We start from the raw sequence: 17,971 nt of genomic DNA, 5'->3' as shown, positions 1-17,971 counted from the left end.
TATATATATATGTATATATATATATATTTTAGTAATAAAAATAAAATATATGTTAGTATTATTTTATTAGTATTATTATATTATTATAATGTATTACTATTTCTATATAGATAGATAGCATTAATATGTATATGAAGCGGACCCTGTAAATGAGTGTGAATAACGCTAAGAAAGAGATATATGTATGTATGTATATATATATAATGTTTATATATATATATATATATATATATATATATATATATATATATATATAAAATATTTGCATCCTTTGGCCACTAGGTGGCAGAATATATCTTTTCAACTTGAAATTCTTTATTTAGAAGCCAAGAACTCAGCCAAAAGCCCAAACCTGTCCCAGTACCGGCGTATTAGCTCATTATATACTCAAAAATACATACCACAATATCACCATTTTGCAATTCAGCAATATTCTCTTTTCATAAGTGTTGTGCCAGCATGCATACATGAAGTGGCCTCTCATGAGTGATTTAGACTGTGAGGTTAGTTAATCGATCATTCAGCGCTGCGGCACACTAACCAGAGAGCAACATAACACATTCTGCACACCTGTTTAATTGGCTGCTTTATGGCTCTCGATCAACTTGTGCTCAGTAGAACAAACTCACAGCACACATTATGTCAATCCAGCTCTTTCCAGGAGCTATTTGCTTATAAATTGCCTTATTATGAAGCAGCAGAAATCAACCCGGGCAATTCTAGGACAAAATTCAGCAGCGAGTAGCAAAAGACAGTGGCTATTTTCCATCCAACAGTGGCAGTCAGAATGCGAAAGGAATGATAGATAGCAGGAAAAAAGGTAGACCTGCAACTGGATAGCTGCAGGAAATATCAATGTCTGCCCTGTCTCATAAACCAAACCTGTATAGGTTGTAGTTGATTTTATATGACCATCAATTTTGCCACAATATCATCATTTTCACACCAGGGGCCAGTTGCATAAACAGCAACTATGAAAATTCTGTCATCAATTACTCACCCTCATGTCGTTCCAAACCCGTAAGCCTTCTAAGAAATCTGAGAGCTTTCTGTCCCTCCAATGACTGCTACACTACTTCCACTTTGACGGTTCACAAAGTTCATTAAGAGATCATAAAATTAATCCATATGAATTGAGCGGTTTAGTCCAAATTTTCTGAAGAAATTTGATCACTTTATGATGAACAGATTGAGTTTAGGCTTTTATTCACATATAAACATTTATCAACACACACATAAGTCATGGTAAACGGAAGATCGAGCATGTTCGCTTGACATGAGAGAACCAATGAGGTTCATTCTCGTGTTACGCAGCACGTTTGAGCTTCTGTATATGTTCGCTGATCAATGTTTATATGTGAATAAAAGTTCACCATATAAAGCGATCGAGTCTCTTCAGAAAACTTGGACTAAACCGTTCAATTCATAAAGATTCATTTTACGATCTTTTTATGAACTTTTTGAAGCATCAAAGTGGTAGTTGCGTAGCTGTCAATGGAGGGACAGAAGGCTCTCAGATTTTATCAAAAATATCTCCACTTGTCTTCTGAAGATGAATGAAATTCATATAGGTTTGGAACAACATGAGGGTGAGATTTAATGACAGAATTATTTTTTTTAGGTGAAATAACCCTTTAAGACTGTCTTTAGAACTAGTCTGACCAACTCGCAGTTATCAGTCTTACCTTTCGGATTCAAATTAGACCAATATATCTTTTTATGTAACTGACTTAAAAAAGTTATGACCAGACTCTATGACTAACTCGTGACTCAGATGACTAACTTGTATGACTAGTCTAAGCAGTTTACGCAACGGATACAGTACGTTTTTAAAAGTATGTTAAAGTGTACTTTTTCACAATGGGTTGCAAGCCTGCATTTTTGTGTGTGTGTGTGTGTGTGTTTGAATTTACAGTAAATAATGTGATCACTTTAGCGTTATTTCAGCACTATCAGCTACCATCAACTGACAGCAGGTCTTGAGAAGTCTCAAAATGGCCTTATTGTTTATGGCACCACAGAACTGGGGGAAATCAGAAATGTCACTACACAGAAGGTCCCGCTGGAGCTGGAGGGTCTGGAAAAATACACCAACTACAGTATCCAGGTGCTGGCCTTCACCAGAGCAGGAGACGGAGTGCGCAGCGACCAGATCTACATCCGCACCAAAGAGGACGGTATGACCCGTCAGATATTATCCATTCTATGACCAATTAAAGTCATAGCTTATGTTTTGGGATACCATTGCTGTCGAATTCTGTCCTGTTTGCCAATCTGTTAGCCATAAACTTCAGCAAAGATCTCTCCTAACAGTCTGACTCTTTTCTCCACAGTGCCAGGTCCACCCGGCGGGGTGAAGGCAGCTGCGGCCTCCAGCTCTGTGGTGTACGTTTCTTGGCTCCCTCCGCTGAAGCTGAATGGCATTATTAGGAAATACACAGTCTTCTGTTCCAGCTCGTATCCCACGGTAAGACTCAGCCAACTGGTCTCATACTAACAGGAAAGATATCAGGCTGGCTATTAAGACACTGTTAAACAGTGAGTGGAAAGTGCAAACATTTTAGCACAGCGCCAATACTGTGGCATCAAGCTTAAAGGTGATGTTTAAATACCCTCTCCTTTCCCAGCTTTAAGTCGGCATGAAATGGAAGTTGCGATATTATTTTCTTCCCTATTGTGATGTATGTCTGAGTGAAACGGCATCTTGAACAAGAAAAAATTTAGAGTTTTGTCCATCAGGATTTGATTGGATGGTTGTGGTTTGCTACTGCTGTGATGTCATGTGAGTGAGTGACAGGTTGCCCCGCCCTCACGCCAGTATGCATGTCATCAGAGAAGAGATGTTGCTGCAAAAGGGAGGGGAAGTTATTTTTTGATGAGGGCACATGAATAAAAAAATTAAAAAGATGTTCACAGATAAATAATTTATAATAAATAGTTTTTTTTTGTTGTTGTGACTAATATGAGAAACCTGTGTCTACCTGTAAATCTGTGAATCCAACCGATGAAAGACACAAGGACTAACCGACAATCCTTTATTTTGTGTCTTGTTCAGGTGGTCAGCGAGTTTGAAGTGTCCCCGGATGAATTCCTCCACCGGGTTCACAATCTCAGTCGTAACAGGAAGTACAGTATCTGGGTGATGGCGGTTACCGCGGCCGGACGGGGGAACAGCAGTGATGTCATCACCGTGGAACCTCTGGCTAAAGGTGAGTCCGTTACCTTCGTTCTTCAGGAGGTTTTAGGAGCAACGCTTTTAAGTCAAACGTCATGCTCAGCAGCACCTCTGCTTTTTGGGTGTGTGGAGTAATTAGTTGTATTTTGAGTTCTCGGCACTCTCTTGTGGGCCTTCACATGAGGAGCATGGCAATAAGACATTAGCCATCTTCTGAATACAAAATACGGCACGGTGTATAAATATGCTGAAATATACAGTGGCCCAGAAAAGTAAAGTTTTTGGGCGCAAAGGCTACACTTACACGACATTTATGTACAAAAAACGTAAAAAAAATTATTTCGCGTTTTTCGCGTACAGACCACAACGTTGTCAAAACAATCCCCGTTTACACAGATCCACGAAAATGACTAAAACTCTGTATTCTGCTGTCAGGCCGGTAGTTGGCGATGTCACTTTGTAAAGAAACACTATGCGCCTATTGACTTAACACGTAATATGCATGCGCACAATGTTTGGGGTCAGTGTTAATGCTTTTCAAAGAAGTCGCCGGTCCTCAGAGTCGCATGATCCTTCAGAAATCATTCTAATATGCTGATTTGCTGCTCAAGAAACATTACTTATTACTGTCATGTTGAAAACTGTTGTGCTTATTAAAATTTTTGTGGAAACTGTGACAAAAAAGTCAGGATTCTTTAAAGGGATAGTTCACTTTGAAATTTAATTTTGGTATGTTTTAGCTTACCTCAAGGGCATTCAATATGTAGGTGTCTTTTTTTCCACAGTAGTTTCAATTTTTATATTTTTAGGTCAAACCGTTCTTGTCTGTCAGTCATTTAATGCAGGTCTATGGTCACTGTCTCAAAGAGCATGCACAGAGTCCAAATTAAACAATTCCCCGTCGTCCAAATTAAACAATTCCCCATTGTAAGTACACATTGATGGCCTAAGACACGAAACGAGCGGTTTGTGTGAGAAAACGAACAGTATTTATATCGTTTTTACCTCTTATACACAGCCACGTCCAAGTGATCTGAGGGCGCGCGCGCATCCTTGTGTGTGACGTGTACGCAGACTGGTGCATAGATATATACACTAGATGTCGCCTTAAAGACATTCGTTCCAATGAACTGCCGTAGACAAGGCGACATCTAGTGTATATATCTATGCACCAGTCTGCGTACACGTCAGATCAGATCAATTAATGCATCCTTTCTGACCCCAAACTCTTGAATGGTAGTTTAAATGTGGTGTTATATGAAATGTTTAAGCTTTCATAGATCAATGAAATAATGAATTGTGGTGTTGTTCTTTTTTTTATCTAAACAGCTCCTGCCAAAATCCTCACGTTCAGCGGTACTGTTACAACACCTTGGATGAGGGATGTTGTTTTACCCTGCAGGGCGGTCGGAGATCCACCTCCTGCCATCAAATGGCTAAAAGAGAGGTAAACAAACCTGTTTCAGTGCCACCGGCTAGAACGTATAGAACATACCCTCTCAAAAACAATATTAACATTAGTATGAGCATGTCAGTTAAGACAAATATGCTAACAATGTATATGCTGAATTCAGTATCATAATAAAGAACATACTGCAGTGCAGCTCTAGCTTTTCGTTAAGAGCAAACACGAGCATCTGAATACCTATGAGTAGAATCAGTCACTGGGGAATGCTGGGAAATGTCAAACTCTGCCCCCTTCATTGACGATTCACACTGTTTCTCGACAGCGGGAGCCCGGCCCCTGCGGTCATTGATGGAAGGCGCAGTATCCATGGAAATGGCAGCTTCGTCATTAAAACTGTGAAAGCAGAGGATTCTGGGTATTACACGTGTGTCGCAAGCAATAACTGGGGAACGGACGAAATAATTCTGAACCTCCAGGTTCAAGGTGAGGTGTGAGAGTCGGGGTGGATGCTCACTTTCTCTATGTGTCAGCTTCATTTTCTCGTGAGTTATTATGCAGCGTTTCTCACTGTATAAATATCATCTTCAGTCCCCCCAGACCAACCTCGTCTCACTGTGACCAAGACAACCATCACATCTATTACCGTGACCTGGACACCAGGAGACAACGGCGGGAGCTCCATTAGAGGTGAGGCGCTTCCACCTTCAGCTGCTTTTCCTGCTGGAGAAAAACTAGACAAAACAGAAAACTGAGAATAAAACTGTGTGGTTTATGTCTCTCAAGTAATGATTTAGACAAAAAGACCAAATTTTGTAGACTGAACAGCAAAAAAATTGTTTAACATTTTTTGAAAAACCCAATCAATACAGTTGTGGGTGGTTTAAAAACCAATTAAAAGCAGATATTTTCCCCTAAATTACAGTTGTTCACACTTTAAGTGTGGCAGGCTTTAAGGTTTTGAATGTGGCTCATCCAATCACAATTTAGAGTCTGAACTTTCAGTTTCATCATATTAGTTTGACTTTTTTGAGTCTGTTTTTAACTCTGTTGTTACATAACCTGAATCTGACAGACTTATTTGTAATATAATCTGATTCTTTGGTTTGTGCCCATTAATTTCCACAAAAAAAAAAACATATAAGAATACATGTACATTTGATTTGTAAAGTATTACTGGATTGTCCAAAAATAGGCATTACATGGTTAATAAAATGACCACTACCATTTAAAAGTTTTGGGGTCAGTACATTTTTTTTGTTTTTGAAATAAAATTAATACATTTCTTCAGCAAGAATGCATAAAAATGTTTCTTGTGCATCAAATCAGCATATTAGAATGATTTCTGAAGGATCATGTGACACTAAAGACTGGAGTAATGATGCTGAAAATTCAGCTTTGACATCACAGGAATAAATTACATTTAAAAAAAAGAAGACGACAATATTACTGTTTTCCTGTATTTTTGATCATCAAATATATGCAGCCTTGGTGAGCATAAGAGACTTAGGGCCAGATTTACTAAACAGGGCAAATTAGTGGAAGAGTGCAATTCCAAAAAAGCTGTAAATAATGGCGCAGAAAATGGTTTACCTTGCATGATTTATTTAAACACTTTAAATACCTTAAGAGAAGAAATTTGTAAAAGAAATCATACCATACCCAAACTTTTGATCAATAGTTTAAATATAAACCATTTTACATATTATTCCACTGGATAAATATGTGTATAAATATAAATACGAAGTATGTGCTTTCATTCAATGCATCCACCCTCACTTGTCACACTGGCAAGATACTCTGTTGTTGGAAGAAAACCAGTCTCTCAGTATTGTGCTGATGAAGTCATTACTATAGCAACCGATGTGGATGTGCTAGATATTAAGTGCACTGAACAAATGGATGTGATTTCATCACATGAAAAACCACAAGAATCATTGAATAAAGATTTGTTTTTGTGAATTAATTCTGTGCGTTTGACTTTTGTCTGTCTTCATGCAGGATATATTCTGCAATACTCCGAGGATAACAGTGAGAAGTGGGGAAGTATTTCCATTAGTCCTAGTGAGCGTTCCTACCGTCTGGAGAACCTCAACTGTGGCACCTGGTATAAGTTCACATTAACGGCCCAGAATGCTGTCGGCCCGGGCCGAATCAGTGAGATAATCGAAGCGAAGACTCATGGGAAAGGTGTGCATTTCCTTGCCTTTTTTGTTCTTGCTTACATTCCCTTTGATCATTTTGCAAACATTATGAGAACGTTACTTTTGAATGTTCTCTGAATGATTTGGAACAAGTAGTAACATTTAAAAAACGTTAGACAAACATTCAACTAAACCGGTTGAGGATAAAACGTTCCCTGAACAATGTATAAATATTGTTTTTTCTGCTAATATTTTGAGAACATTGTTAAAGACCAGATAACTTTGAACGAACATTCTATTAACGTTACTGGAAGAAGTTTTGTTTATAACTACCTTGCCAGAACGTATGTAAATAGTTCAAAATAATGATCACAAACACCATTCACCTTCTTTACCCTTCACAGAGCCACAGTACTCCAAAGAGCAGGAGCTGTTCACTAGCATTAACGGCACGTCCGTCAAACTCAACCTTATTGGCTGGAATGATGGTGGCTGTCCAATCACTTCCTTCACTCTGGAATACCGTCCGTTGGACAGCCCCGTGTGGACCAAAGCGAAGTGCACGTCTCTTACGAAGAGCTACAACCTGCCGGACCTGCAGGAAGCCACATGGTACGAACTGCAGATGAAGGTGTACAACAGTGCCGGACTGGCTGAGAAACGCGTCAAATTTGCTACTCTGAACTACGATGGTAGTAAGTGAAGTTTGATCAATCACTCTTTGCACCTTTAAAGATGACCTATTGTGATTTTTTTCACTTTCAACTTATTTTAGTGTGTAATGTTGCTGTTTGAGCATGAAAAAGGTCTACGGTTATTCTCTATATCTGTGTGCACTGTTCTTGAACTCCCTCAAACGCATTAATTGTAGTTTGAAGTTTTCATCTGGGAAAGAACACATCACAAAATTCCTCATTTAAATAATTCCTGCCCAAGGCATACACACAGAAAAGGGGATGAGGCCTGGTTGAGTTGCATTATAGGGTGTTGTCGACATGTCTAAGAGACTAGCTGTTTTTTCCACCCCGGATCTAATGCGGTTATGGTGAGGGGCATTACATTTCCGAAACACTCTCGAATTGGTTGACCAATCACAACACACTAATCCAGCTGACCAATCAGAGCACACTGCGCTTTTCGGAAGGAGGGGCTTCACAGAGACAGGAACTAAACAGGGCTGCGTTTCCCAAAAGCATCGTAAGCCTAAGTTGACCGTAAAGACCATTGGTGACAATTGTTCTACGATCTACTTAAGCTTACGATGCTTTTGGGAAACGCAGCCCATAGCTTTACACACAGACTGTAAAGTGAGGTGCTGCAACAATATAAAATATGTGAAAAAGAATGTGTTTTTTGAAGATTCAAGCATTAAAAAACCAAGGCATAATACAGTAGGTCATCTTTAAAATAATAATCAAAAATGTGTTTTCGCATTAAAGCTAAGTATTGAATCTGTTTGCGAAAGGCACCATTCCTCCGCTGGTGAAGACTCCGGTGAAGGACCCCATTAAGAAAACAAGCAACGAGGGGATGAAGATGATGGTGACGATCTCATGCATCTTGGTGGGAATGGTGCTGCTCTTCGTCCTGCTGATGGTGCTGAGGAGGAGGAGGAGAGAGCAGAGGCTGAAGCGGCTCAGGGGTCAGATGCTTTTCACAGCTCTTAGCTACAGATCAGTGTTTTCAAAGAGAAGGTGTAGATTCGTAGGCGTAAATACAGACAGCATATGTTGCCATTTGAGATTGTACTCATACCAGCCTATTTTATATGACTCAATAGCACTTCCATTTTCAGTGTACGTTAATAAAGCTTATTGTTTGTTCCACAGATGCAAAAAGTTTGGCTGAAATGCTTATGAGGTAAACACATCGATGATTTTCATGTTTTTTAATTATGTTTTTTCTTCTTTGCAACAGAAAGTAAGGTATTTTGAAGAATCTCAGAGCTGCTCTTTTCCACGCAATAACAGTATAATGATCCGAAATTACTAAAAGCATCATAAAAGTAGTTCATATGACTCACTAGGTTCCAGATCTTCTCAAGCCATAAAATAGGAAGAAAATATTCACTTTAATGGACAATTCTAAAGAATATTATGTGTAAATTAATCAAACTCTTTCCTCATTTTATTAACAAGCACTATCAGGTAGTTCATACAGCTCTTTATATTCCAAATCTTCTGAAGTCATACAATAGAATCAGTGTTTTGAACAGATTCATTGTAACAGACCATTCTAAAGAATATTAAGCACAAATGAATCAAACTCTATCAGCATTTTATTAAACAAGTAGTTCATACATCTCATTATATTCAAATTCTTCTGAAACCATACAATATAATATTTTTTATCAGTTCTCAAGAATATTGTAGACAATATAAGTATATTTGTGTGATGAATAAACCACAAAAAGCTGTTCCTTTAGAAGATTTTAAGGATTTTTTAAGGATGTTTTTGTCCTTTTTCAAATTTGACAGCCCTTGGTTGCCATACTCTTATATTTTATGAAAACTGCAGCTTGGAAATTCTTCAAAATATCGTATTTTGTGTTCCACAGAAGAAAGAAACCATATAGGTGGGTGAGCAAACGGTGAACTATTCCTTTGGCTCACATGTCATACTGACCTTGTGAAAGCAGAGATGTTATTCACAGGCTTGTTTGTGTTTTTCTCCAGTAAGAACACAAGGCCTTCAGACACCATGAACAAACAACAGCAGACCCTCCGCATGCACATCGACATTCCCCGAGCGCAGCTGCTCATCGAAGAGAGAGACACCATGGAAACAGTGGGTGAGTCGTGTTCACAGAACCATATTCAAACCTGAACATTTATATGAGAAACAGTGATACTAGGAGCCTCTAATAGTTCCATATCTCCCTTCCCTCTTAGACGACAGATCAACGGTGCTGTTGACCGATAACGATTTCGGCGAAACTGCCAAACAGAAGTCGGCCACTGTCACGCACTCCGTCCACTATCAGTCTCTGTCGCAGGCCACCGGCCCGCTGGTGGACGTCTCTGACGTCCGACCTGGGACGAGTAAGAGCAGTCTGTCGAGTAAGAGACCCTTCTTAACACATAAATAATACATGAATATATTTGATTACGCTGTTTAACTGAGTGTTTCGGAACCCGTCCTCAGATCCCACCTCTCGACGCACAGCTAAAGCTGGTCCTGCTGCCCGTAATCGCTACGCCAGTCAGTGGACACTGAATCGCCCTCACCCCCCTGTCTCCGTCCACACTCTCAGCACGGACTGGAGGCTGGGAACTCCCAGAGTGGCCGGATCGGTGGACAAGGAAAGCGACAGCTATAGTGTCAGTCCATCACAGGACACTGGTCAGTCTGCTACACTGGAAAATACATGTACATCTTATTATATGTATATAATATATCAACCCATCTTTACAGCTGGGTACTTTAGCTAACTTTAATATGTGCTTTATAAGTACTAATAAACAGTCAATATCCTAGTAATATGTTATATGCATAGTTAATAGTGAGAATTGGACCCTAAACTAAAGTGTTACCATTATAATTTTATATTAACTTATCAGCATTTTTACAATATTCAGTATATATCTCAATGTTTATGTTTTAATGGTGAACACAATGAAGAATGATATTTGTATGCCTGAATATAAAAATACAAAGAAAAAAGCAATATATTCCTATACCTAAAACACTTTTAAACATATAAAATGGCATTAAGGGACATCCATTATTATTTGACGCCATCGAATCATTGAATAGATTCATTTTAACAGACTGGTTTAAAGAGTTTTATGTGGAAAATTAATCAAACTTTACCACTGCTGAATTTTATTGAAATACACTACCATTCAAAAGATTTTTTTTGTAAAGAAATTAATACTTTTATTCAGTACATACACATTAAATTGATCAAAATTGACAGCAACGACATTAATAATGTAACTAAAGCTCTTTTGAACTTTCTATTCATCAAAGAATACTGAAAAAATATATTGCAGTTTTCAAACATATTAACAGCACAACTGTTTTCAACATTGATAATAATAAGAAATATTTCTTGAGCTCCAAATCAGCAAATCAGAATGACTTCTGAAGGATCATGTGACACTGTTGACTGGAGTAATGATGCTGAATTCTTACGTTTTAAAATATATTAATATTTAAAAAAAGATTTTAAAAACATGAAAAAAATCTTACCAGCCCCAAATTTTTTAACGATAGTCTATCCCTGTCCTTATTTCTTCTGAATGGAAACTTCATAATAATAATAATAAAAAGCATTTTAAATTAGCATTATTAAATTACCACATTGATATGACAGCAAAGCTACATGTTAGAAGTATTGTTGTTGATGAGTTGTGACCCGTTGTGTTCAGACCGGGCTCGCAGCAGCATGGTCTCCACTGAGAGCGCGTCTTCTACGTACGAGGAGCTGGCCAGAGCCTATGAACATGCCAAGATGGAGGAACAACTACGACACGCCAAGTTCACCATCACAGAGTGTTTCATCTCGGACACATCCTCCGAGCAGATGACCGCCGGCACCAATGATTACACGGACAGTCTAACATCCAGTACACCGTCAGAATCAGGCATCTGCAGGTTCACTGCCTCACCTCCCAAACCACAGGACGTCTGCAGGGTGATAAACATGGCCGTACCCAAGGCCCACAGACCAGGTGAGACCACTGGTGCGAGGTAATGACTCTAAACTCCATTCTTCCCAATTGGGGATGTTCTTAATAATCTAGGGAAAATAAGCTAGTATTTAGGAGCAGCATTTTAAATAATTATATTCTCCCAAAAGCTAAATAATGCTGCCTACTAATGGTGTGGTCATATTAGCAAAATTTGGGTTAGATTTCGCTGACAAAAAGGTCCAAACACAATATTTGTTTCTACTTTATGCTTCTTAGAGTATTATGTTTAGATTAGTGAAACGCTAGCATCAAACTCTGTTCAATGTCTATTGTGAGTAGAATCTCTCAAGTAAAGAGAGTATTCTTCTTGTAATTTGACCCTACCCTGCTGAAAATAAATCTTAAAGGAGTCATAATGTTGTTTTAACTTTGGTACCCAATGCTCTATTATAGTCTTTCAGGCACTTCTAAAAAAGAAAAGTGGAAAAAAAATCAACACAGAGCCCCTCAGACCCTTATTTCTAAAGGCATTATTGTCTCGCGAGATCTGATGCGATGTTTTGGCTGTCGTGGACGGTCATTATAATAATGCAAATGAGGGGCGCGTTGATTGGTTGCAGGAAGGAGGGGGGTTGACACCGCAGGTAACTTCAGCATCATTACAAACTGACATGGCGCAAGTTGTCAGAACCCGACCCGGCCGCGACATATGGGATTCAACCGTACATGTTTGAGCCGGACTCTGAACCAGAGCTGGAAAGGGAAGATGTAGAGTTGTTGGATGCACGTCTACATCAAGATGTCTCTGAATGGTAAAGACAATCATTTTGACTGAGACATACATTAACATCAGTTCGAGCAAAAACGTGTGTTGCTATTTTCTCCCACATAAATTTACCTTTTATTTAATGTAGATTACATTAACGGAGATGTCGTTTTTTTTTTTTTATCAGCTTACAGTGGTTTTGAGATTTTTACTATCATGTGGTGTTTTTGCCTTGTTTCACGTTGTGGTTATTTAGACATTCAATATGTTTCTTCTTTAGACATGCAACGTGATGTTATACTTGCATTTAAACAGTTTTAGCCACTGAGCATGGACTCCTGTACCGTCACTACTGTAGCTGCTAGTGTAAAACAAAGTGGAAAGATGTGGCTAGCATTCGTAGAGTCCATTCCCCGTGTTTACCTCGAAGGTAACGTTACATACAATAGCCGCATTAGCAGTTAACGTTAGCTGCTATTTGTTAACCACAGTAGAGCAATAAAAACACAGTCTTACCTTTTCAATTTCTGGCAAGTCCCTGATGGTTGGGATGGCACCTTTTCCCAAACGGAGCTTCGAGGCCAAGTTCGCCTGATATTGCCCCAAATTTGTAAATGATTCCGGTGTAAAATGTTTAGCACACACACCTAACGATACGCCACTTGAAAGAGTTGTTGGGACAGCGTCATTAAAAATGAATTTCCTCCACTGTTCCCTGATAGTTTCGTCCGTTTTTGGTAGATAAAACACATTTGCATGTTGTTTGTGGCAGTCACCCACAGAGCTCAAGTGTAGCCTACACTCGGTTTCTCCATCTTTCTCGAGTCGACTAAACTGAATCTGAGGGGGAGAGGGGCGGGCTTCCCGCGGCATAGGTTTGCGGTGTCCATATTTGGTATATCCTCCCCCGTCTTGACGTCAAGAAGGGGAAGAAATCAAAATCTCGTTTTTTCGTGCGCGTGCACGTGGCCTATTTTACAAACCCTGAGGTAAACAAACGCTTCACTTTTAAATATCAGCTTCCCGGCCAGTGTACAATCATTATGCAATCATAGCATACATTGATTCTCGTGGAAAAGTGAAATTTCTACATTATGACTCCTTTAAACCAGCATACCGTAAGCTAGTCTCCCAGTCTGGTTTGGACAGTCTGCTGGATGGTTTTAGAGGGGTTTTGTGCACTTCTTAGCTGGTCAGACTCAGGCTAGGAGAACCAGTTAAGACCAGCAATCCAGGTTTAAAGTGTATTTTTCAGCAGGGAACGTCTTATAAACAAGGTGCTCATGCTGCAAGATGCGGTTTCACTTTATTTTGATGGTCCCTTTAACACATTCTGTTGTCTAGAAGTAACATTGCACCTACATGTCTACTAACTCTCATTAGAGTATTAGTAGAGTATTAGTAGACTGGTAGGGTTAGAATAAGTTGACATGTAGTTGCAAAGTTACTTATAGTCAGTAGAGTGTCTGTTGGAGGACCATCACAATAAAGACAGTCTACTAATACTCTAATGAGAGTTAGTTGACATGTAGTTGCAAAGTTACTTATAGTCAACAGAATGTTCAAAAGGGACCATCAAAATAAAGTGTTACCCAAGATGCTAAAGAACATCAACGCTGCATCTGAATATGCCTACCTCCATAGTATACAGTATGCAAAAAACAGTACAACAAAAGAGTCCGAATTCGTAAAGTTCGCAAAACTGTTGACGAAAAGTAGCCGGATGACCTACTCCTTCTGCCATGATTCTGGACTGTGCAATCGATGGGCAGTTTACTATCCCATGAAGCCATGTGAGAGGAGTTGTAGGTCACATGACAGTGACTACACGTCAGAATTGCATTCATACTACCCATATTCATACTATGTAGAATGGTCAAAAAGTAAGATTCAAACCAAATGTATTAGGCAGTATGACATTTTGGACACAGGCACAAGTGACAAGCTCCTATAGGGTAGAAAGACATTTCTTGTGCAATACGTTTTATTTAATAAAACCATTAAGAAATCACAAATAGAAATATGGGTAACACTTTAATTTAGGGTCCAATTCTTACTATTAACTGGTTGCTTATTAGCATGCATACTAGGATATTAGCTGTTTATTAGTACTTATAAAACATTTTATAAGTGCATGACCATATTCTACACCCCTAATCCTACCCAATACCTAAACTTAACAACTACCTTACTAACTATTAATAAGCAGTAATTAGGAGTTTACTGAGGCAAAAGTCGTCGTTTTCAAAGTCTTAGTTAATAGTGAGAATTGGACCCTAATCTAAAGTGTGACCGAAATATGCAATCAAAGTTCAATTGCCTTTTGAAACATTGAAAAAGTTTCTTTTTCCTGCAGGAGGGGAGCTCGTCCACCTGCCTCCGTACCTGCGGATGGACTTTCTTTTGAACCGGGGTGTGTCGGGAACGTCTCGTGAGGCGGCGATGGGCCAGGCCTGTTTGGAGCCGCAGAAGACCCGTTCACTGAAGCGCCCCGGCCTGCTGGAGCCGACGCCAATGGAGGTGCCGACCAGCAGGGACGTGCAGCAGTGGCAGCCGGGCACAGCCTCCACGCTTCCGCAGAGAGAGGCCGGAACAGACTTGGCACAGGCTGCCAAAATCAGCACCTCCCAGGAATCACTGCTGGACTCCAGAGGACACTTAAAACAGAACAACAATCCCTACGCAAAGTCCTACACACTGGTATAACAAAGACCGGACAAAAATAAAACAGCAAGAGCAAAAAGCGAACTCTTCATGCGCGGTTGTATATATATTTCCACTTCTACTCCTAACAGTTTCTTTATTTTAAGCTTTTTTAAACAGTGAATTCACTTCTTAAAGACGACTCCACACCAAGAGATTGCCAAAATGATTTTATTATTATTATTAATAATTACGATGACTATGATGATTTACTAATTTACTTATTTTAGCAGTTAGTGTGCACAAACTAATGACTGGGAACCCATTTGAATTTTTTCTTTTTTACTGAAATTTCTTTGTGTAATTAGTTTGAGATAAAGCGTGAGAGTGATTTCCATTGGTCCAAAGTTGTCACCGTTTCCTGGGAGTGCATGAGAACGAACCGATTTAAGAAGATGACAGTATGAATAATGACCGTGGGTCCAGCCCAGAATCTTTTGACTACAAAAATAATCAAATGTGAAGATTTCGTATTCTTATGAGTATAAATATATAAAAAAAATATATATATAAAATGAGATTTTTTTTTATTTGTGGGTATTACAGGGAAATTTTTTGATTTGATTAATAAAGTCCTTTAGTCATGTTTGCACATATCTTGTTTAACCTAGAAAAGCAAGTCATGATTGATAATTATTTGTGTTCCATTCTCTAATGGTGCAATATGAAAATCCATGAACCACGTTTGCTTTCTACTGTACTGTATCTCACCCATGAAGTGAGCTCCTGAGAGCCGGAGCGAATGAAATGACAGATTCAGGTGTAAATCAGCTGCAGTGGAAGCAAGGGTTGATATAGCACGCTGCACGGGGGGAGATTGGATCACCTACTGCACTGACGGTGTGACTCTTTCACCCCCTATGTAGTGCACTAGAAAGGTGTCTTCTAGGGCACGCTCTCTCTTGTCTTCATTAGATTTATTTTTGCTGCATTGCAGAGATGCTGCACTACAGGGAAAACTGAGACAATCTAAAGAGATCCCCTAAAAGAATAACAATTATGATAATATTAATAAAGAACCACGAGCAGTTCTATATGATTATGGGCGTATGGTGGCAGTTGTTATTGTAGCCGCTCTGCACCAAACTGTCTGGCAGGGAGAGTTGTGATGAAGAATTGAGATGATATTTCACTATATTTGATTAGATAAATCTATTGTCCTCACTATACTCATTTACAAATGTTTTTTTTTTCACACCTTTTTTTCCCTTTTTCTTTGACAGAGTGCTCACAGTTGTGACACTCCAGAAAAGATTTTCCATGATAATCCTGTCGACTAATAAAAGGTTGATCCCCTAACGAATCTGGCAGTTTGGTTAACGCTTGTCATTTTGCTGTGGGATATAAAGGGATCCGAGCGTGTGTGATGAACGGTGGAAATGAAAAGCTTAATATCTAAACAGAGATGGGATTCCTGAGAACTTCAATTAATAATTCACCCCATTTATGTCGTTACAAACCTTCAGAATTTCTCCTTTTATGTTGCACAGTACAAAGATTGTCATACAGGGTTTGGAATGAAATGAGGGTGAGTAAATGATTTTCATTAAGGGTGAACTATTGCTTTAATCACAGCAAAGACAGAATCACCGTTTATCGGATCATTTGGATGAATATGCCTACTAGAAACATTTGGTTTTGGAAATCATACTTAAATGAGAGGCAGAGAGCTCAGCAGGAACACAATGAAAGTAGAACCACACATCCTCCTGACAGGAAACAGAACTTTCCTTTTCTTGTCCGTGTTCTTCTCCTCAGCTATGGTGGCCCATAGCCTGGAAATCCAGACCTAAATCTAAAAGATTAATGGTCTGGCGTCGACTAATGCAAATCGCCCAGATCGAGGGGCGGCACCAAGCGTGCATTTGAAAATCTCACTGTATGCAATTGGATAACACTACGACCATTCACAACAATAAACCCCAGCTACCAGCGGAGCTAACTGGTAGATTATACTCTTACCGTATCCGGTCGGCAAAACAGCAAAAACGTCCTTCTTGCAAAGGAACGATTTGAGCAGCGTCTTCTGTTCCTGTTTTAGATAAAAAGCCAAGTCTAACTCGTTTCAAACAACTGGTATTCATCCATAGCCATCTTGCAATGTTTACTAATGACTTCAATAGCTCGCTTCTGGCCCGCCTATATCAGATAACCCGATGTGATTGGTGCAGCTCAGATCGAGGGGCATATTTAATGAGCATCATTACTCGACACCAGAGTAACTTGCTGAGCAAATTCAACTTGTGCTCTCGCGAGAACTCTGGATTACCAGGGTAGGTGGCCCAGGGGGGAAACAGCAGAAAATTAGCAATGCAAACAAAAGTTACAAATAGTCCACAATGCAACTAATTTAAACCACAACACAAATAGTCCATAACACAATGGAAGTGCAACATAAATAAGCCACAAATTGGTTACAACAGAGTGGAAATAATAGCTTTTTTTGTGATGGCAACACAAAAGTTTTGTATTAGCGACATGAAAATTGTTTGCAACACAGCTATAACACAGCAGAATTGTCTTTAAATGCATATATAAATTGGTCTATTGGTCACTGTATGGTCACGCTTCCTAATGTTAATTCTCTTCCGGACTTTAGGATTACAAATTCTAACTTAAGTAACTTAATTAAGCTCAATTAATTGCATTGTTTTCATCTTTTGTTTGCCATTTCACTTTTGTTGAGCCCCCCTGGACCGCCGTACTGTACCTCTCAGTCAGTCGTTTGAAGAGTGAATTCCCGCACGGCCTTCAAAGAGCGCGGGCAACTCTCTTAAATTGCCGTATTGATTCAGAGGCTTTCAGTGACGAGCTGGAGACAGTCGCTCTTCCTGGAGCACTTGGACAGAAATTGGTTTTCTAGTGCTATATCAGCTCGCTGGGTAATGGGGGAACACGTTAGTCATTGTGACAACTATATTCTCCATCTTCGTATGAAGTGCGCAACAAATTAAGCGTCGCTGGCACATGTTTATAGACGGTCTCTCTCAGCTGTTATTAACAACCGTCATAAATAAAGCCGCAGTGTGCTGAATTCTGATCTCCCTCAGAAACACAGATGTCAGCAACACAACACTGATGGCATCACAATCAAGAGAACCGGGCAGAGTTCCTCGGTTGAGAATGCATGCTAAATTAAAA

The 17,971-nt window shown here is 39.3% G+C and overlaps 1 protein-coding gene across 1 annotated transcript in view; it reads left to right on the top strand.

Annotated features, from left to right (window-relative positions):
- dscama (Down syndrome cell adhesion molecule a) overlaps positions 1–14,943 on the top strand; it is a 77,413-nt gene extending 62,470 nt beyond the window's left edge. Inside the window, exons 19-33 of the mRNA XM_084401047.1 lie at positions 2,022–2,177; positions 2,334–2,467; positions 3,056–3,209; positions 4,505–4,622; positions 4,906–5,066; positions 5,172–5,270; positions 6,582–6,770; positions 7,129–7,419; positions 8,190–8,366; positions 8,554–8,584; positions 9,400–9,515; positions 9,616–9,783; positions 9,869–10,066; positions 11,098–11,400; positions 14,484–14,943. Of these exons, the coding sequence (XP_084257173.1) occupies positions 2,022–2,177; positions 2,334–2,467; positions 3,056–3,209; positions 4,505–4,622; positions 4,906–5,066; positions 5,172–5,270; positions 6,582–6,770; positions 7,129–7,419; positions 8,190–8,366; positions 8,554–8,584; positions 9,400–9,515; positions 9,616–9,783; positions 9,869–10,066; positions 11,098–11,400; positions 14,484–14,833 (2,645 nt within the window). The 3' untranslated portion in view covers positions 14,834–14,943. The remainder of the gene's footprint in view (positions 1–2,021; positions 2,178–2,333; positions 2,468–3,055; positions 3,210–4,504; positions 4,623–4,905; positions 5,067–5,171; positions 5,271–6,581; positions 6,771–7,128; positions 7,420–8,189; positions 8,367–8,553; positions 8,585–9,399; positions 9,516–9,615; positions 9,784–9,868; positions 10,067–11,097; positions 11,401–14,483) is intronic.
- Positions 14,944–17,971: the final 3,028 nt, after the last annotated feature.

The sequence above is a fragment of the Rutilus rutilus genome (assembly GCF_951802725.1).
Source record: "Rutilus rutilus genome assembly, chromosome: 25".
Classification (NCBI taxonomy): domain Eukaryota; kingdom Metazoa; phylum Chordata; class Actinopteri; order Cypriniformes; family Leuciscidae; genus Rutilus; species Rutilus rutilus.
Note: the sequence above shows the minus strand (reverse complement) of the source record. Positions and strands in the feature narration are given on the sequence as shown.